Raw genomic sequence first — 20539 nt, forward strand, 5'->3', positions numbered from 1 at the left:
GTTAAAGGGGGGGGGGGTTCGAGTTGGTGTTGTGGTTGGGGCCGTGAGTGTTGTAGGGCTGGTTGGGGCGCCGTGGTGGGTGCCCAGGTTAGCTGGGTCCATCGTGGTTAAGGGGGGACCACTGTGGGGGGACCACGGTGGTGACAGGCGGCAGTAAGGTGGCGGTTGGTTGTTGTTGCTTGTTGTTGTTGTTGCGGTTGTTGTCGGGGTGGCGGACCCGTGGGCTGTGTGGTGGCTCGAGTGGTGGCCGGAGTGAGGTAGGTCACAGTGGTGTGAAGGGTGGTAGGTGGTGGTGTATTTGAGTTAGGTTTTGGGGTAGCCTTAAGACGAGTTTTATTATTTAATTAATTATGTATTACTCCCTCTAATCCACTCTTTTCTTCCCTATTTCCTAAAACGAATTATTCAGGTTTTCTTCCCCTTTCCTTTTTGGTAAAGTTTTTATTAATATTATACTCCTACCTCTCTCCACTCATCAAACCCCACCATATCCTTTATTAATATTTAATTCTAATTATTCTTACCTCTCTCCAATAACCAAACTCCACCTATCTCCTTTATTAATATTTAATCCTAATTATTCATACCTCTCTCCAATTACCAAACCCCACTCATATCTTTATCAATTTATCAATATTATACTCCTCACCCTTAATCCCCGTGCCCACTTCAAAGGGGAAGAAAAGAGTGGATGGGAGGGAGTATAATTTAATTAGATTAGTTAATAATTAAATATATTTAATTATTATATTTAGGTGACGGCTTATGTGAAAGATTATTATTAGCCGGATTGCATATGGAGATTTGCTAAATGTAGGTTTGTCCTACTCAATTTCAATAATTTGTCTAATTGTTAAATGAGTCACATGTCATTCATTTGCATTGAATGAGTCGGTAATTGGCATGTTATAAAGTATCCTGCACTTATTGTATTGTCTTGTTTGTCGGAGGACTTGGTGGCTTACTTGTTGTTATGGAAACGTGAGGCGGTTGGGAGACCGTCTCACGCTCGAGTCGCCTCTTGGAGCTTCCCACTCCAAGAGGGATGTGCACATTAATGGTTTGAGTTACGGAGGGACTCATGTGGTTGAGACACAACAACGTACGCGGGGATCCGGTTGGCCCGAACCCGTGACGTCCGGGCGTGTCCGTGCACTGTTTGTGGTTGTTGGTATGTCCAGGCGTGTCCGGTACCGGTGTGGTTGTCGGTATGTCTGGGCGTGTCCCGGTACCGTGGTGGTGGTTGTTTGATAGCATGTTATTCATATCATGGTCATGTTGCATACTCACACACTTTGAGTTGAGTCACACTTTATTTATTTATTGAAACTAACGTTTGTCTGTCTGTGTAATTGTCACCTATTTTCCAGGGTGGCCTGTGTCGATCCATATGATATTCCCGATCATATGGGGAGCAGGTTAAGTACAGGTTTGCTTGTTGACGTGATCGGGTTTCGGGCCGTGCTACGGACTTTGGAGTCGAGTACATAGTCACTAGGTAGATGACATAGTCATAGACGAGTTCATTTATTCATTAGTTTTTGTTTGTAATAACTAAACTCCGTTATTTATTTAATAAAGTTTCTTAATTGTTATTCCGATTTCACTGCCTCGGGAAACCGAGCCGGTAACATTTCCTAATTACCTTGCCCGGGTATGAAGGGGGTGTTACAGGTTCATAGAGAGGTTTGTCCACTATTTTAAAGGTTTGTCGACAAATCTCTCTATTGTTGGATAAAGTTAAGAAGCTCCATCGATGAGAATGGTTACATTTTGCTTGTCTGCTCCCCATATACCTAAAACATGTTGTGCCAGTAAACACTATCTTAAATATGGCTTCACTCGGTGTATTTCACATGCAACAAAATTAGTTATTAATTTATCATACAAATAAACCTCGCAAACGAGTCAACCGAGTCGGGTCAATTTCGGGTTTCCTGGTTTTGGATCGGGTCGGGTCGGGTTACTTCGGGTTCGGGTCATTTCGGGTCAGCTATTATTAAGTTATTCATGGATAATAATCCGTTTGCAACAATAACACATTCAGGTCGGATTATAATGGGTCGGGTCAAATCAAATTTTAGGTCAAGCTCAGATCTTAAGTTCGGGTGTTAAATCGGGTTCGAGTCGGGTTATTCGGATCGGGCGTCAATTTTGTCAGCTTACCACCATCGTTGAGAGTTGCCTATTCCCTCCCATTCTCCTCCTCCGGAATTATTTGATTTGTTAATAATTCCAATAAAATCTTGATTAATCCCAAGATTTCGTGAGAGGGTCCCTTCAAGTCAATACAACTTGTTCTTATTGAACCACAAATTAAGGTATGATCCCTTCTTCTACACCCAATCATCTCTAAAAACCTTAATTTATTTATCTAAATTCACCATGAATTCCTCTAATTTGCATCAGTTTATCATAATATTTTGTGGGTTTCTTGTCAATTTCATTATGATACAAAAAAAATGATCTTTATGCACTTACCATTATTATTATTATTATTATTATTATTATTATTATTATTATTATTATTATTATTATTATACTCCGTCTGTTCGGTTTGATTCCATACGTTTGTTTAATATATGTGGGGTGTATTTTAATGAAATGTATGGAATCAAACCGAACGGAGGGAGTATTGCTTCAAGGGCTGTTTATGCTTTATTCTTAGTTTTGCGTCATTTAATTATCTGGGTATTTGTTCAAATTGAAAATTGTAGCTTCATTATTCTTCTTAGACTCTTAAGAACTTTTTTTTGCTTATAATTTATGCTGATTTTAATTAAATTTGAGGTTTTGAGTCTTTTTTTTTGGCAGATTATATATATATATATTTTTTTTTGGTGTAATGCAGGCACTGTGTGGATCCTTTTGTTGAGATAATCATAGATGTTTTGGGATATTTCTAGGTTTATTTGAAATTAGAAGATTTGGGTGATGCAATTAGAAGTGGGTAAAACCTGAACATAGTTGCAGTGGATTATGAGAAGTTTTAGTTGGAAATGGATTTTAGGTTTAATATATATCGTTGCTGTCGCGGGAATTTGGATTGCTGCTAGCTATGTGGTTCAGTCTGTTGTGGATGAAGGAATCTCTCCTTTCCTCATTACTTATATTTGCAACTCATTGTTTGTGATCTATATTCCTCTTGTGGAAATTACCCGTTATTTGGAGGATTATGGCGGGAAATTGTGCTTTTGGCGGAGTGAAAAACGCATAGGCTTGCAAGACTTGGAACATTCTGAGGAGGTCACCTTTCTTGCAAAGGGTGATTTAGATGGGGCAGTTGATAGTAGTAGTCATAGTGTAAGTATTGATCAAAGAGAACTCGGTCAAAACTTTGAAGAGCATGATCTTAATGCAGCGATTGGATTAGATGAGGTGGAAAAGGTTCCGGCTCATGAAGACAGAGCTGATGATGATTTGGAACTGGATACAAAGGGGCGATGGACACGATCTAGGATAGCAAAAGTTAGCCTACTGATATGCCCATTCTGGTTTTTCGCACAGCTGACCTTTAACCTTTCACTCAAGTATACATCAGTCACAGTAAGAAGCGATCCCCTCATCTTTAACCGTGAATCTTGTATGAGACAGTCACAAATGTCAGACCAACCAAAATCTTTTTGTAATCCTTTGTCTCACATGTGAATCTGTCTCATATTAGTTTTTGTACATCTTTCTTTAATTATTTAGACTTCAGTTCATTTTAGTTTTGAATATAAAACTATGGATTTTTTTTTGTGTAATTTCTGCAGTCAAATACGATTTTGAGTACTTCTTCAAGCCTTTTCACCTTCATGCTCTCTTTAGCATTTTTGGGTGAAAAATTCACTTGGTTGAAGCTCGTAGGTGTACTTCTCTGCATGGGAGGAACAGTCATTGTTAGCTTGGGTGACTCTGAAACTGGATTAAGTGCAATAAGCTCCAATCCTGTCCTCGGAGATATTCTGGCTTTAGCTTCGGCTTGTTTTTACGCTGTATATATAACACTTATCCGCAAGAAATTACCTGATGATGAGGAAAGTGGTCAAGTGAGTATGGCACAATTTCTAGGATTCCTGGGATTTTTCAACATGATCATTTTCCTTCCTGTGGTGCTTCTGTTACTTTTCACAAAGCTGGAGTCTCTTACTGAATTTACGTGGAAGCAGGCTGGATTAATAGTTGGCAAAGGTATGTATCTAAGCCATCTTCTTTTAACATATATACTTGCATAGTTGTATAAATCCGGATTACGCTGATGTTAATGTAAAACCGCGTGTTATGCTAATATTAACTTTAAAATTTGGAAATTAGCTGCTCTATTATTTGAATGGTTTTACATTATCTAATTCTAATGCGGTTTTCAAGATATTGGTGACTTTTTTATATTTGGTAAGAATTGATCGTTAGTGCTCATGGGTGACTCGTGTGTATTGCTGGTTATTTTACTGCCTGACAAGGAGTTACAAATTGTTGGAAAGGCATGACGTATGCATTCGTTAACTTATTCACTACTTTATCATACATTTGCATCATTCGCGTCTCATCCTCAACATCCTAACCTACCTAGCTTGAAAATTCCTGGGGCATTAGAAAGTAGGGAAGAGGTCCTAGGAAAGAAGATAGGGGAGGAACAGAAAGGGAAATATCCAAGGAAGTGGAATTGGGCCTATTGGGTTACATTTGGATCTGTTTAGGAGCTGATGAGATTGAATCTATATTGGATAGCAAGCGCATGGTAGACAATGTTGTGATTAAATTTCTTTTGGATGATTCTTTGGAATATTATGATCATCAAATAATAAAGTCTTTAGGCTTGTGTGACACCAGAAATTGATCTACTCTGTCTAATCCTTAATTTCTGATTGATTTGGAAATTCTAGATTATCCAAAAATAACAGCGAGAATCAATTAATTGTGAGGTTAAGTGTTGGTAGAGCTTACAGTCTTCGTCTAGTTGCTTGGTAAAATCTTGGATGACTTGGAGCTAACTTGGATGTCTGTTGTCTGCTCTGCAAAGCTTTTTTTCTGCGTAGTGTTTTAATGATTAATTCTGTAAGGCCTGCCGCTAAGTTTGCTCTATAGCTCTTAAACGATCTGCTCTTTTTGGAAAGAGATTTCACTTAGTGGTCACTGGAGGAAAGGGATTGGGTAGTTGCACCATAATGATTGGATACCTTCAATCAGAAAATATTAGATTTTAAACCGAAGACAGAACCCTTTCTTCTCTTTACTGCATGGTATGATATCGGGACTAGTTACCACATCACGAGTTCACGACCTAATTATAAAGGTTTAAGTCAGGCTGCAACAACCGTTTAAGAGATGAAGTTTCAAACGGAGACTCAGTACCTTGCTTTAAATCCTTACGATCCGACACTAACCTAGCTGACTAACATCAATAAGTGTCAAGGGTGGAGGGAAAAAGGCGAGCAGCCGTAAGATAAAGAAAGATAAAGATTTAGAATGAGTAATAGGTGATATTAGGTTTGATACGTGTGTTTTAAGGTACTAGGATACAGAGGATTTCTTGTGATGATATATTGTCTTAGTCAAAATCATTTTTCATGTCTAAAGAGGAAATATCTAGCAAGGTTAAATCCTAGGCAAGTCATGGTTGGAACTGAGTGGAAAAAGCTGTTCTAAATGTTTTTCATGCGGGTCGAAAACAAAGGTTATCTTCTAATCTAGACTAATCAAATGTGAGGTATCATCCTTTTGCAAGACCCTGCCAACTTTAGGGTTGCAATAGATCTGCTCTTAAGATGGACACTGGTTAGAGTAACCCAGTAATTGTTATTGAGAAGGGAAAATATGCATCGTCTTCTGATGAACTAATGCTCATTCATCAAGTTCGCGCAGCTAAAGAACTATACATAGAATATCTATTTGACATTACTAATGTGCATACGTGTGTTAGTTTAGCTGTTAAAGCCGTTGAGGGGGTGGGTATTACTTGGGTTCAAACCCCGTCAATATAAAATTCAAAAAAATTAATCCCATGGCTGCAATTACCCCAAAAAGAAACATAACAAATCTGCATTCTGTTTCAGGATTACTTGACAATGTTCTGAGCGATTACTTGTGGGCTAAAGCTGTACTTTTGACAACGACAACAGTTGCAACAGCCGGTCTCACTATTCAGGTCCCTCTAGCAGCTGTAGTTGATACATTGACTGGCCATGCTCCTAATTTGATGAACTACATTGGTGCTGCAGCAGTCATGGCTGGGTTTGTCGGTATAAATATCCCTTCTGAACTCTTCAGTCGGACAAAAGAAGCTTCCATGGAACTAGAACACACAAGTTATGATGAAAGTCATAGGCAGTCTGTTCCCGAAGACAACAATGCTCTATTGTAGCTTTTGTCCTGTTTTCCGCAAACAGATATTCATAACTTGTTCTACTTGGTGAGCGCATTGGAATGGTTTATTTTGTCTGATTGTCAAAAGACTTACAACCTGCACCAAATCGCTCCATCAGCTAAACAAGCTAATTCTTGCGTCTTTGCATTGTCACTGAAGCACCTGATTGTGATATAGCCAAGATGGGACCAGCACCTGAATCGTGTTGAAATGGTCATTTTAGATTCCGGTGCATCACTCTTGTATACTATGATCTTTGTAATTTTGTAACACACTTCAACAACTTAGGTGATGGACGCCCATGTAGTTTTTTGGGATAATGTCCGAATTTATCAGGAAAAATATTATGTGAATAATTTTTGTCTATGTTCTCGACTTCTCGACACACTCACGCTAGTGTGTATGTTCTAGCAAATGCTCGTACGAAATTTTATTTTAAAATAGGGAAAGAGCTCATTGTGCGTATTTTGACTAAGAATTTTTTTTTTGTTTTTTTAGACAACTGACTATAAAATTTGTGCGACAGATAGAGGAAATATCTTAATTCATCTCTCTCTCTCTCTCTCTAACTCTTCTCTCTACATTTTCTCTCTGAAAATCCCCTCCAAAAAAACCTAAACTTTGCTCCACTTCAGCCGCCACCCACCCATCTACTCTCCCTCTCCTTCAATCCTTTCGTCGGAGACGCGGCTTTCTTAGCCCATCTCCGGCGACCCTCACTTCCGTACAAATTAACACACTTTTAATCAATTTCTGCCCATTTTCTTGGGATCTGACTTTTTTCGACCCGTAGCTCCGATCGGCGTGATTCTCCGGCCTCCCTCCTTCTTCCTGCTCATTGGTCCTTGTGTTTCTGCCGTCGTTATCGTCGATCCCTGTGTTGGCGTTGGTCTCTAAGGTGGTGTTCTTTTCTGGTCGGTGTACCTCTGTTAATCGTTTTTCCGGTGTTTGTCGCTGCAAACTTGGGCTCCTGTCCCTTCGTTTCCTCGTCCTGTCACAGATGACCTTGCATGCAGCCCAGGGGTGATCCCCTTTTGTTTCAAGTTTATGTCGGTTTTTTCCGATTTCTTTGTGGTGTCCATGAGCATAGCTCGTTGGGTCGGTTAGGGATCGATAGGTGATCCCCCCATTTCCCCCCATCTATCGGTCTTTAACCTTTGTTTTTTGTGTCTTTGCCCTTTGTTCTTCGGGTCGGTTTAGGACCGATTGATGATTCCCCCATTTCCCCCATCTTTCGGTCCTTTGTCTCTTTTGTGCTTTGTGTTAGGATTGGTTGGCTTTTGCATGCAAGGCAGTGGTCCTGGGAAGATCTGCTTGGTGAAATGGGTGTCGTTTGTTAGTTTGTTTGCTGTTTGTTGGGTCTTTCTAGTTTGGCCACCTTTTGGCACCGTCGGTCTGACTCGGTTTTGATGGTGGCTTGGTCCGTCTTTTGGTTGTGGGGCTCGGTCCGTCTTTCTTTTGGTTGAGGGTGGAGCTGGAGGTTTTGTTGGTTTGTTTCTGCTTTTGTTTCGGAGTGTTGATCCAGTCGTCTTGGACACTAGTTGGTTTTTGTGTGTTTTTGTGTGGGTGTGTCGGATGGATTGTGTGGGTTTGGGTTGGTCTTTGGTGTTGGGTGGTTTGGATGGGGTGGTCTTTCACAATTCTAATGTCGTCTTTTTGCTTTATTTTGGTCTTTTTTCTCCAAATAACCTCCCTTTATGGGAGACTATCTGTTAGGATTAGTTATGCTATATGGAATAATGGCCTGTCAAAGGCGTCGTTGGTAGTAATTGATGGACGGTTGGTCAGGGGGAGCTCTCTTGCCTTTCTTACCACCTTACTTCCTTTCTTGAGTTGTTGATCTTTGGACTGTTGGGACCGATCGCCACGGTGTAGGAGATTCCTCTCCACTGAAGACAAGCTTGTTCAGCTCGTTCTTCCTCCTTTCTTTCTACGCTCTTGTGGCGTAAGTGCATCTGGCTCGTCTCGTTGGCTTATGGAAGTTGTTAGTATTGCTGATGGTTTGGACGAAGCGGCTCGTGGCCTTTCTACATCATCTTACCAGCTTGTCACTTGGCGTCTCTTTTGTCATGAGACGGTTTTAGTTTTATTAGATTTATGGTTTGTTTTTTATCTTAGCTACTGTTCGATGTATTATTAGGATCGCTCATGCTATAGCTATGTCTATAGCCTAAGAAAGCGATCTTTTTCATTCTGACAAAAAAAAAAAAACAAAACAAAAAAACTTAGGTTTACCCATGAGCACTTAGTTTTTGACATCTTCCTGCCCAACTCAAAACCAGACTATACAAAAAAAAAAAAAAATGTGGTTAGAGGAGACATTTGGAGCCCCTCACTCACACCATCAACTTTGATATATACAATGTTTACTTTGAATCGATGGAGAGGGTATGATCGAATCGGTAGAATCGTAGGATTCTACAAATTAACTAAATATAGTTTTTTATTTGGTAAAAATATATAATTGAAGATCAAAACACTTATTTATACACAAAATATCGATAGTTAATGAGTTTAGTATTATTTCATGAACATGTTTCTACAACTTACATGAAATTTAGACTTTACGATGTCATTATATAAAAATATATTTTAATATGTTTATTCTGGAGTCGAATCGTAGAATCGTAAGATCATAGAATCGTATTATGATTGTACCTCTAGAAAATTTCAAATAGATAGAATCGTAAGATTCTACAAACCTGATAGAATCGTAGAATCTGTGATCGGTCAAGCATTTTTGGATCGTAAAATCATAGAATCATAAGATCGAATCGGGATTCTGACAACCGTGGATATATATACACCTGAACTTTGACTTCTCTTGCTCCATTATTGCTACACAAAGTTCCCACTTCCTCTTCCACCAATCATGGAGATCAACCATAATCAACAACCACCACCGCTACCGGCCCGTCACCTGGTAGCAATGCCCTCCCCAGGAAGAGGCCACATTAACCCAATGCTAAACCTCTGCAAACTCCTTCTCCTAACCAACCCCAACGACCTCCTCATTACTTTCGTCGTCACTGAGGAATGGCTCGGTTTACTCAGCTCCGACTCCAACCCACCACCGCCACCTAACCTCCGCTTTTCCGCTCTCCCTCAAGTAATCCCTTCTGAGCACGGCCGAGCAGCTGACTTCCCTGGTTTCTTTGAAGCTGTCCTTACCAAGCTCGAGGACCCCTTTGACCGGCTTCTGGATCGGCTCCAACCCCCAGCTTCGTTTATTATCTACGACTCGTATCTTTATTGGGCTGTCAGCGTCGGTAACCGGAGGAATATTCCGGTGGCAGCTTTTTTTACTGTGTCAGCTTCCTTTGCTACTGTTTTTGTTCACTTTGATTTGCTGATTAAGCATGGTCATTTCCCTCTTGATGTCTCAGGTAATATCCCACTCGCGATCTTAATTATTCCCGAGTTCCTTCAACTCCGTATTAATCTTTTGTTTATCTTGATTGAAATACCCCTCCCCGAATAAAGAAGGTAAGGGATATTCTATTAGGTAAGGGATATTCTCTTATGTACCCCTAAACTTTTTCGTTTTTTAAGGTGTACCCCTCGATTTTTAAAAAAAACTTTGACCGACGATAATTATATGTTACGAGTTCAGAAAACGGTAATTTTTTTTTTCAAACCAATTATCTCGTTAAGGCGTTGTATTTGAAAAAAAAAAAAATCACCGCTTTTTAAACTTGTAACCTATTGTTATGGTTGGTCAAAACTATTTTAACGAATAAACTTTGACCGACCATAATTCCCGACTACGAGTTGAGACGACGGTGAATTCTTTTTTAAACTGAAGACCTCTAAAAAAGACGGTCAATTTGAAAAAAAAAGTTTTATCGTATTCTGAACTTGTAACTTGTAAGCAAGAGTTATTGACAGTTAAAGTTTTTCCTTTTTTTATAAGAAAATAGGATACATTTTCGAAAGGGAAAAAATTTAGGAGTACACGAAAGACTATCCCAAAAGGTAAACAAATGAATGAGACGAAGGAATAATGTATTGTCGGTTTTATTATTATTATTACTAAGAATAGTTGACATAATGTATTGTACTCCTGTTAGAAAGAGGAGATGAAGTGGTGGACTACATTCCAGGACTTGCTCCAACCACTATTGCAGATATGCCAACAATTTTCCATGGAAATGGTAACAAGGTCTACCGCGGAGTCCTTGAATCGATATCAGCTCTCAAAAATGCACAATATGTCGTGTTCTCTTCAATTTATGAATTTGAAGCACCTGTGTTAGATTGTCTAAAAGCTAAACTTGGAATCCCGGTATACCACATTGGCCCAATGATACCGTACTTCAACCTCAAACAAAACACCATCATCGACAACAATAGTTACTTCCAATGGTTAGATTTGCAACCTAAATACTCTGTCTTGTACATCTCACAAGGAAGTTTCCTTTCGGTTTCAAGTGATCAAACAAAGGAGTTTGTTGAGGGTGTCAAAGAAAGTGGTGTACGATTCTTATGGGTAACTCGGGGTGATAGTTCTCAGTTCAAAGACGGTGTTGATGAGACAGGGTTATTGGTGCCCTGGTGTGATCAATTGAAGGTATTGTGTCATCCTTCAATAGGCGGGTTTTGGACACACTGTGGGTGGAATTCTACCAGTGAAGGCATTTACGCGGGTGTACCAATGCTGACTTGTCCAATATTCTGGGACCAAATCCCTAATAGTAAGCTAATAGTGAATGATTTGAAGATTGGTTGGAGGGTCATGAAGAATGGTGTTGTGCCGGAAAAGATGCTTACTAGGCAAGAAGTAGCTGCCCTTGTTAGGAAATTCATGGACTCGGAAAGTGATGAGCGCAAAGAGATGGTTGTACGAGCTAAAAATGCGAGTGATACTTTCAAACGGGCAGTTGAAGATGGAGGTTCAGCTGCGTCTGATCTTGCATCTTTCGTCAACAGCATTTGATAACACGGCCCTTTGTCATACAACATTATTCTTGTTAAATGCTGAGAGTACAATTGAAGGGCACTTCCTTTGTCTCGTCTCACTGTCGGTAATAAATGTATCGTAATTGTCTATTTTACTGTGAAACTATCTCATATAAGAATTTGCGGCATTAATGCCATTGTTGGTTGCTACTGTTTCAACTTTCAATGGTTCCTTGCAATTCGAATATAACGTGAAGTGACCGAGTTTTACGCCCACAAATGAACACTGTTTATCTATGTAATCGAATGCACTGGTGCTATATAGACTTGATTTAATCGACTAAATTCAAACTCATCGAAGCTATGTTGAAAGTGGCCGAGTTTTACGCAACACAATGATGTACATGAGTAATTGAGGGACATTTGATGCTCAAGTATAAAATGGTATATCTCATATTAGTATATTGCAGCATTCTGAATTTCTGATAATACATTCTGAGGTTCTTAGGACATATACTCCGATTTATATATATAAGTTATTTCCTATCATATGCACAACGGCAAAATCTAGTAAGCTATTCACATACAAAACTGACATTTCCACCCTGAAAAGTGAAAACAGCTCGATGGAGTAGAGAAGACAATTGCCGCTGAAGCAGCAACTAGAGTTAGAAGTAGCGTGAAAGATACCTCCCGTAAGAATTTGCAGATGTCAGCAGAATCAATGTTGGAAGCATGGTATAGAAGTGAGACTTAAGGTTATCACAAAAATTATGTCCTGAGTGTCCGAACTGTGTGATATTCATTCCATACTGCTACCAGTGTGCAGAAGGGGGGCAGATTTGTAATTCCTCCTCCAACAGGTGGTTGGACCCTGATTCACACATGGTTTGATCTCAGTATGTGCATTTCAAATAGTAATCCCAAAACAAACGAAATCTCTTATGCTAGGAATGACAGATAAATGTCAAAAAATCTGGAGGCCAGATGACGTTTTTAAAAGTGTAAAGACATATTGACGGATTTGACGCAACCCTCCATGTCTTGGTAGATTTTCCCAATCTCAGGGTTTATAGGCGTGTTTCCATTTACAAAAGCAACCAAAGAATCACTATTCTTTGCTCCTGGATTCTGATTGAATTTCGCAATATGGCTCACTAAACTAGATGTGCTTCATTTTATTGTGAAGTTACTGTAATTCAACCAGATGCTCGACACAATTTTCATTATTGGTCATCCAAAAACTGCTTTTGTATTATTAACAAAGGGGTACCACGAGCCCTTAAACCGTATTGGGGGTAATATAGCTGTTATAGGTAACAACTACCATAACTATGTTGGAGAGATCCCCAACCCCAAGTCCCAACCTCCCCCACAATTTTTTTTTAAAAAAAAAAAATCCAAGGGAATTGAACAGATGCTCTCATAAAATATAGGGAATCACAGGGGTAACTAAAGTGAAGGGAACTTACTTGAATGTTACTTTCCTTCAAACATTCCAGCGTCTCGGCAAGCTCTACTTGCTTTGACGCAGTTGCAAATAAGGCCTGATAAAGGGAATTAAACAAAACCACTTAGCTCACAAACTTTGGCTTTACTACGTTACACAGCTTCATAGTGGTCATAAACAAAAATAAGGAGGATAAACCTTCTTTGTCTTTTGCAGGTCATACTCTATGCCTTTAATCCTATTCAAAGACTCGGTGATTGTATCCTCTTTATCTGAAGGGATTCTTGACGGTTTATTTACAAGGTCAGAAACTAGTTGCTCCAAATGCTGAAGCCTTTCCCAACATGGATTAAGCAAATTATCATCAACTTTCTGAGGAATATTTTGAACCTTGGAATCTGGCCCTGCCTTCCTAGTCATTAGGTTGATAACAGGCTTAAGCTGCTGTTTTAGCTCCTTCTCTTCAAATGTAAGCCCCCAAAATTTCCCAAACACGATATGCAGACATGCAAAAAGCTTGAATAGGAAACCAGCCAAGAAACATCTAACTTGAGATGTACCAGTCCGAGGAGTTGCTAATACGCTCCCTCCAAAAGCATGATCTGTTGACATTGTTTGATAACCTTGGTCAAATGAGAACAATGTTTAACATTCTAATACTATCCACAGAGAGTCTACTGACATCATCAACACGAATTCCTCTCATAAGTAGTGTACTAGTGACCCCAAAGAGAGTCGCCAAATAAAGGTCACAGACTTCAATAAACTCGGAACATGCTTTTAGTTGAACTCAGTAATTCTGACTACGTAAGAGGGTAAGGAAGAAATATAAAATGCCAATTATCACATACTTGTCAAAGAAGCATCTCTAAAAGCGGCACGATCAGTTTCTGCCTCTGCCAGATTACTAATAGATGAAGATTCACCTTCCCTTCCCTAAAATAAAGATGATAATAAATTAGTAAATACTTCCAATTTTTAAAGCTTTCGAAACTTTGATTGGTCAATGGTAGATTGGCATAGACAACTGCATATCCATGTGGAATAAGTGTACGCCTCCGTCATAAGGTAACTAGGTAAGTAACACAACTAATTTAGAGAGGCATTAAGAATAATGTTATTGAGTGTGTAACAGTATAGATAGTGGCGGACCCAGGGGTGCGCACAGCACCCCACGTGCGCACCCTTGGTTGGTGAAATATTTTTTTTTTCGTAAAAAGCAAGTTAAGTAATGCTATATAGAATTTGTGCGCTATAATGAAAACTATAGACAAAGTGGCCCAGCGGATAGAATAGACCTTTTGAAGTAGGAAGTCGCGTGTTCAACTCTTCTTAAACACAATTTCTTTTTAAAATCTATCTTCCATAGTCTGTAATTATGCATTATGTAATTTCTTTTAGTATTTGTACATTTTTTTGGGCGTGTTCTTTAATATTTAATCATTTTGTTATATTATTCGATTTTTTTTTTCCAACTGTGCACTCCCATACGAAAAGCTCTAGGTCCGCCACTGAGTATAGATGAAGGATTTGGTGCTACTGGATGGAGTTTTGAAGGCTCTTAGCCGGTAGTTTGGTGATTTTACTGAAATACTGACCCAGCCTATTTCCACGATTTTGCAAATCGTGCTATGTCTGAAAGATTAATACGGAGTAGCTATTAACAGTGTCAAATTGAGAGAAATGAGTCGTGTAGCAATTTAGAACTACTTGCGGCATTTACTGGGGAAAGGGCCAGCAATTCAGTCGATGCTGTACACTGGACTTCCATAAGAGAGCTGCATCATATAATCGACTTCCAATGCTGATCAAGATATTAAGCAGATCTAAAACGGGCAAACAATTTCTTGGTCTTTTGACTCTCTTCTTCCAGTTTCAATTGCGCAGCCCCATTTTTCGCTTTTTTTTGTTTTGTTTTTTTCCGCTGTTTAATTTTTACAATTTTTGTGTGCGTCTCTGTGTGTGTGGGAGGGGGTTGGGGTTCGAAAGAAACTTACTTTAACCACTAATGCCGTTTTGTTGGCAAGTTGTCCCACATGTAGGTCAGAAACCATCTCAGGAAACAAATCACTGCTCATAACCTGTGCAAAGCAGAAATCATTTCAAAAATATAAACAAAGATACAGGTAAACTGCGAGTTGAGCAGCAAAACAATTAATATGCAATTATGCATCATACCTTCTGGGAAAGCAAATTGGTTTTGAGATCATAGTAGTCAGAAATACTAGAAGTTCTCCTCATAAACATGGTCTCTTGAGCATGAACGACCTGCAGGACAAAACAAGTATTTTGTCATCCACATCACTAAATTCTATGAGTTCCACACAAAGACGTAATCACAAAGTTTTCACTGCAGAAGGCAAATTACTTTCATGATATCTGGATTATTCCATGGTCCTTTCTGATACTTAAGGCACCCGTCAGGGCAGGAGCAAGTTCCACCCATAAAAGCTGGTAATTGGCTGCATGAGTAAGATGCAAAAATCAGCTTCTGAAGCCAGCATTAATTCATTTATCCTGCCTGGCCAGCAAGAACAATGTGAGGGAGAAAAAAAATTCTAACCTTGGGTCTACGGACTCTGTCAACTTCCCAAATGATTTACTGCCTAAAACCTGTCACAGGTTTAGTAACAAGAGTTTAAGAACTTGGTTACATCTCCATAAAATCTACAGCAGAAGTATATAGCAGACTAGGCAGAGTACATACATGTATTTTTGAGGTAGTCCTTGGATCCAGAAAGCTCTTCACAGTACTCCACACCATCTTGAATCCAGATCCGGCATTGATAATAAACATCTGATGCAACGTCTGCGTTTATAAATTAGATGGGAGTTAAAATGAATGAGAAAATGATTAAGAATCATAGCATCAAATTTCTGAAGGGTTTGAACAAAGTACCTCAGGATAATTGTCACCATCAATCTTTTGCATGCGCATTATAAGTTCATGAGCAACCTTTCCAAAATTCATCCAATTCTAAAAAAATCACAACAATCACATGAATTTAGGACATGAAAGATGCTGCATTCGGGAATGAATTTTAGCTGCAACAAAAAAAAAATCACTCCTAATCTCATACCACTCCATGAACGTCCAATATCGTCGTTGTCGAATCAATGTGTTTCTTGGCAGCGATGGAACAAGCAGGAAATTTCTCAGCAAACGCCTTTTCAAATCCTTGTATATGATATCGTAGAAAGCGCTCCACTGTAGTCACGTTCATAAGCTTGCTAGGCTCCGCTTTGCCAAGTCGCTCAATATACAGTGGCCGTCCTTCTTTATCTACACCATGATAGCCGTGTGGATAAAATCGTTGTACTTCTTCATATTCATCATAGTTAAAATCCTACACAGACCAACCTTGTAACTGAATACATAAAGATGATAAATTTTGTAGGCCAAGAGAACAACAGATTTGCCTGTATGACTGGACACTAAATATTAATCGGACATTAGTCGAAACTATGTGCAACAGAGAAATACCATGTAATGCAAATCGGACAGAACAAACAGAAGAACATTCTGGCATTTCATAGTCTAGAAGGACTGTACAAGAGAATAGGGCAAAATATTAATAATACAGTGATAAACAGCAAGATAAAAGCATGGGTTGTTGCAAAACAAAAAAAAGGCCTTAAATAAAAGGCCACAGAAGAACTATTACACAAACTGCTCTGAATGATCTATCAACTCGCATAGAAGAAAGCGTTTCATATTTTGATTACGTAAAAAAGCCAAATAATATGCATTCATACAACATACTAACATGAACATGACATCTGATGAGGACAAAGAGAAATTTCAGTATCTCTGGGAAGTAACGGAGGTATGAGTTCTCTGTCATATTTCTTCATAAATATGAAGTCTTTGTTCCAGCACTTACGCACATCTCAAATAGAGTCAAATTTTCTCCACATGATGATAGTCAACTGAAACATAGCATTTATATTGAAATAATGATAAGTTAATGTGTCACGTTTCATCTCCTTGTGATAGCAAAGAGTCACCTAAGACCTATCAAGTATACAAGGTGGCTTCAGAAAGGTCATAGAATGGACTAATCACATGACAATCAGTCAGGCACCTTGCTTAAAAGCTTAATTTCTTTCAATTCACATGTCTTGGAAGCATGATTGGTTGAATTAAGTTTGTCCTTGACATAAAATAGTCATTATTATACATGAAATTTCAAATTTTCTCCGGGAAGCATCCATGGTAAAGTATATTACTTGGTGCCGATTTTACTTTTGAGTTGATAATGAAAACTTAGCTAGCAGTTCTCAACTGAACCTACAAACCTAATCTCAAAACAATCCTCAGATGTTACATCACTTATTCATAGGTAATGCTAAATTCTCACGTTGACTAATTTTTGCTTCTCGGACAATTTTACCTGTATAATTGTATCTACACCATTTTCTTTCCTCCAATTGATCATTTCTTCCCACATATGGACAGTTTTATCAAGGTCAAACTTCCTTGCTTTCAAGAATCTGCATGAAGATGACATTTTTTTAGAGGAAACTTTCAATGAAAAATGGAAGTTTTTTCTACTAGTGGATAGTACTTATTACTGAGAGTGAGAAATTTTATACTCCATTTACTAGCAGATTCCTGAATGCGATATTCTGTGTTGCAATGTAGGTTTAGGTGGAAGGTCATTCTTCAGTGAACATTAATCAGACCGATAACTGCGTAAGCAACAAGTAGGCGTCCTACTTCTAAACTTTAATGTCTAAAAAAACCTAAAGGAGTTCGTTGGTGAGAGTAATAAGCCGTAACATAGAGAAACTACCCGTTATCTTCGTATCATGCCATAACATCACATACAGTAAGTCAGTGCTCTATATTCTGTAACGAGGTCTTCTAAGCTTACAATACCATGCAGAGAAGTTCACTTTGACTATTGCAATAAATTGGAACTGATAAACCGAGTACTGTAAAGGTAAAGAATAACTGACGGCTGACGGGTGATGTCTACTTATTTTACTCCTTCGACTCATTATGAACCCTTAGGCCCTCTTTGTCACCAAAGTGGCCTTGATTCCCGCATTTTGCTCAAATTGCTTTGACTGTCATTTATTCCTTTGTCAAGTGCTTTTTGAGTTGTATTGTTGCCCTTTTTCCTTAGATAATGACTTAGGTACAACATCTAAGCACGAAGAAGGACTAGGAGCGGAAATGGAACGAGTTCGGACCACTGGAACCAAATTATCATTCCCAAGATCTATCAAGCGGGAACTGGACATCATCCCTCGTAAGTTACTGCCGACACAACACAATTGAGGAGCGTCCTGCCTAACTAGGACAAGTAGGGTGTAATGTTACGCCCGACCAAATCGTTGAAGGCTCCTTCTTTTTGTCTTTCATTTTTGGTTTTCGAAAGTTGTAATTTATACTTTAAGATCCCCAATTTCAGAGACGAGGCTTTATTATATTCTTATAGAGTATTTTTTAGGGTTTATGGGAGGAAGTTGACGATTTGCGGAAGTTTTGTATTGAAAATTCAAGCTTGGATGATTTTATTCTCCTTTGGTCTTTAATGCTTTGATCCTCACTCTACTCGTTTTGTATTTCGTTTTGATTCTCACTGTACTTGATTTCATTCTATGTTTTGTCTTTTATTTGTTCGGTGCTCCCGTCTCCCAATCTTGGGTCTGCCATGGGTACTAGGGGTAATGATGTATAATGGGCAGTTTTCTACCATATGCCACGATTAGTGCTCATCATTCAGATCAACACTACTTCCATTCTCTACTTGGTAATTCATATGGAGTATTAGTTTCCGCATCACCAATATCAACATTTGTAAATGAACAAACAATATCAAATACTCCCTCCGTCCCGGTCAATTGTTATCCATTGGTTTTGGCACAAAGACCAAGGAAAGAGTAAAGAGCCAATTACTAAATGACAAGTGGAACAAATTGGGTGAGAATGATCAACTTGCTCATCAAGTTCATTCTTAAAATAGAAGTGACAACAATTGACTTAAACACCCAATATGGAAAAGGACAACAAATGACCGGGACAAGGGATAACCAGCTGATCAATACAAAAAATCATAGCTACAAGTCTACCATATGCCACGATCATTAAGATCACCATTGCTCTCATTTCTCTAATTAGTACTTCCCTTATTCCACTTTTATTGTCTGTTTTCTCCAAAATGTATTCCAAATTAATCGTCTTCTTTCTAAATTTAGTATGTCAAATAGGTAAACTACTCATATTCCCCTAGTCTTTTACCAATATTTCGTAAATCATTCCCAAAATAGAAAGTACACAATAAAAGTGGAATGGACGGAGTAATTCCTATGGAGTAGTAGCTTCCGCATCACAGTATCAACATCAACATTTGCAAATGAACAAACAACATTAAATTACCACAGCTACAAGAACCAATATTAAAACAAACTAACCTGAGCATTGTATGATAATCATCAAGATGAAGCGGAAGCAAATCCCTATCATCCAAAACTCGACGAAAAACATTAACAGCCTCCTCCTCTTTCTCATCCCTAACATCCTCAACAGCAATCGCCGCAAACATACAATCAGCAATCCGCTTACCGCGCTTCTTCCTAAGTCCATGCGCAATCTTCGTCGACGCATTCACCGCCTTTTTCTTCAAACTCCTAATCCTCGTCCTCCTCCGCCTCACCGACTCATCCTCCCAAACTTCTATCTCCGATTTTCTCCCCAATTCTTGCGCTAACATCATTTCCTCCAATTTCATCGCTTAATTAGCTCAACTTCACGATCAAAATCAAGCTAATTGATCAAATTTAAACAAATTGAATAAGAATTGAAGTGATTTTAACACAATTCACGATCAAAATTAAGCTAATTGATCAAAATTGAACAAATTGAATAAAAATTGAAGTGATGATTAAGTAGATCGTAGATTTAGGGAAAAGTTTTGAGGTTTACTTGAGTTACACACAAGATGTAGGAAATGTGAATAATTAATTAGGTGGAAAAAGAAACGCGTGAAATTTAAGTAGGTAACAAGAAAGGGGAGAAGTTGTATATACAGTGTAAAAAGAAGAGGGAAAAAGGAATATTGATGGAGGAAGGGAATAATTATGAAAATGATGTAGCACAACACGCCACTTGGAAAATTCTCTCAACGGTAAAAAAAAATGATCAAGAAGAGGGAAAGAGCTTCCTAGTTCCTACTACCTTGTCGACATACCTTTCTTTTTCGGATTTTTTAGATAGTAACTAGTTTTGTACCCGTGAAAATCACGGACTTGTTCTATTTATTCCATTTATTTGCTTTTGTTGACGTCCATCTTTAACTAAAATATAAAATAAAAAAGCTATAAACCAAACATTTGTAAATATTTATTTCTTTTACATTATTTTTCATGATCATAGTAATATAGATAGAAGTTTTAATTTGAATTTTATTTCCATATATTTTAATACATGTTAATATTATTCATGAATATTTTGTAGTCAACAATTTAATGTAGCTAATTTTATAACTATAAATGTTTGTTTAATTTTTTACAAATTTGTTATTTTTATGTATTTATGATGTACGTCATAAATAATTAAGCTAAAAATGGCTGCGTCGTTAGGTCGATAAACAAAGCACTCCAAGATCGCGGTTACATATCTGATAGGTTTTTTTTAAGAAAGTTAAATAGATACTATTAATTTAACTTTTCCTCAAAATCTATACTTTTTATCAAAAATATACATGTAAAATAGAGAATCTCGCCGATGATGAATGGTGATGCTTTGTAAGCCAACTAAAAGAGTAAAAAATATGTTTTCGTTTTTCACATTTAGATCCAAACATGTAATCTCCAATTTTTAATAGCCTCCTCAC

The 20539-nt window shown here is 38.3% G+C and overlaps 3 protein-coding genes across 4 annotated transcripts; 2 read left to right on the forward strand and 1 right to left on the reverse strand.

Annotated features, from left to right (window-relative positions):
• Positions 1–2106: 2106 nt before the first annotated feature.
• On the forward strand, positions 2107–6712 carry LOC141591874 (putative transporter C405.03c). 2 transcript variants are annotated; one of them, XM_074412363.1, is made up of 4 exons: positions 2107–2321; positions 2852–3546; positions 3756–4173; positions 6036–6712. In XM_074412363.1, the coding sequence occupies exons 2-4, from the start codon at positions 2980–2982 to the stop codon at positions 6341–6343; spliced, it is 1293 nt and encodes a 430-aa protein (XP_074268464.1). In that variant the 5' UTR covers positions 2107–2321; positions 2852–2979; the 3' UTR covers positions 6344–6712. The 2 variants fall into 2 exon arrangements, with proteins under 2 accessions (XP_074268464.1, XP_074268465.1); XM_074412364.1 differs by having other exon boundaries at positions 2217–2321; positions 2907–3546.
• A 2443-nt stretch (positions 6713–9155) lies between these two features.
• On the forward strand, positions 9156–11508 carry LOC141591876 (UDP-glycosyltransferase 87A1-like). Its single transcript, XM_074412366.1, has 2 exons — positions 9156–9732; positions 10417–11508. Exons 1-2 carry the CDS (start codon positions 9219–9221, stop codon positions 11280–11282), a joined length of 1380 nt encoding a protein of 459 aa, XP_074268467.1. The 5' UTR covers positions 9156–9218; the 3' UTR covers positions 11283–11508.
• A 164-nt stretch (positions 11509–11672) lies between these two features.
• LOC141591875 (phosphatidylinositol/phosphatidylcholine transfer protein SFH9-like) lies at positions 11673–19827 on the reverse strand. Its single transcript, XM_074412365.1, has 13 exons — positions 19119–19827; positions 17090–17189; positions 15776–16042; positions 15595–15672; positions 15403–15504; positions 15259–15308; positions 15064–15157; positions 14874–14963; positions 14693–14776; positions 13547–13631; positions 12894–13297; positions 12718–12792; positions 11673–12119 (listed from the first exon to the last, which is right to left on the reverse strand). Exons 1-13 carry the CDS (start codon positions 19433–19435, stop codon positions 12048–12050), a joined length of 1818 nt encoding a protein of 605 aa, XP_074268466.1. The 5' UTR covers positions 19436–19827; the 3' UTR covers positions 11673–12047.
• Positions 19828–20539: the final 712 nt, after the last annotated feature.

This window comes from Silene latifolia, chromosome 7 (assembly GCF_048544455.1).
Source record: "Silene latifolia isolate original U9 population chromosome 7, ASM4854445v1, whole genome shotgun sequence".
Taxonomy (NCBI): domain Eukaryota; kingdom Viridiplantae; phylum Streptophyta; class Magnoliopsida; order Caryophyllales; family Caryophyllaceae; genus Silene; species Silene latifolia.

Bases quoted from the DNA above. Each gene is read 5' to 3' on its own strand.
- LOC141591874 (XM_074412363.1), top strand. From the start codon at position 2,980: ATGAGAAGTTTTAGTTGGAAATGGATTTTAGGTTTAATATATATCGTT. The intron at 3,547-3,755 runs GTAAGAAGCGAT...TAATTTCTGCAG, and splicing joins TCAAGTATACATCAGTCACA to TCAAATACGATTTTGAGTAC. The intron at 4,174-6,035 runs GTATGTATCTAA...ATTCTGTTTCAG, and splicing joins TGGATTAATAGTTGGCAAAG to GATTACTTGACAATGTTCTG.
- LOC141591876 (XM_074412366.1), top strand. From the start codon at position 9,219: ATGGAGATCAACCATAATCAACAACCACCACCGCTACCGGCCCGTCAC. The intron at 9,733-10,416 runs GTAATATCCCAC...TACTCCTGTTAG, and splicing joins TTTCCCTCTTGATGTCTCAG to AAAGAGGAGATGAAGTGGTG.
- LOC141591875 (XM_074412365.1), bottom strand. From the start codon at position 19,435: ATGAAATTGGAGGAAATGATGTTAGCGCAAGAATTGGGGAGAAAATCG. The intron at 13,632-14,692 runs GTAAGTTTCTTT...TCTTTATTTTAG, and splicing joins AAACGGCATTAGTGGTTAAA to GGAAGGGAAGGTGAATCTTC. The intron at 13,298-13,546 runs GTATGTGATAAT...CAATGTCAACAG, and splicing joins TAGAGATGCTTCTTTGACAA to ATCATGCTTTTGGAGGGAGC.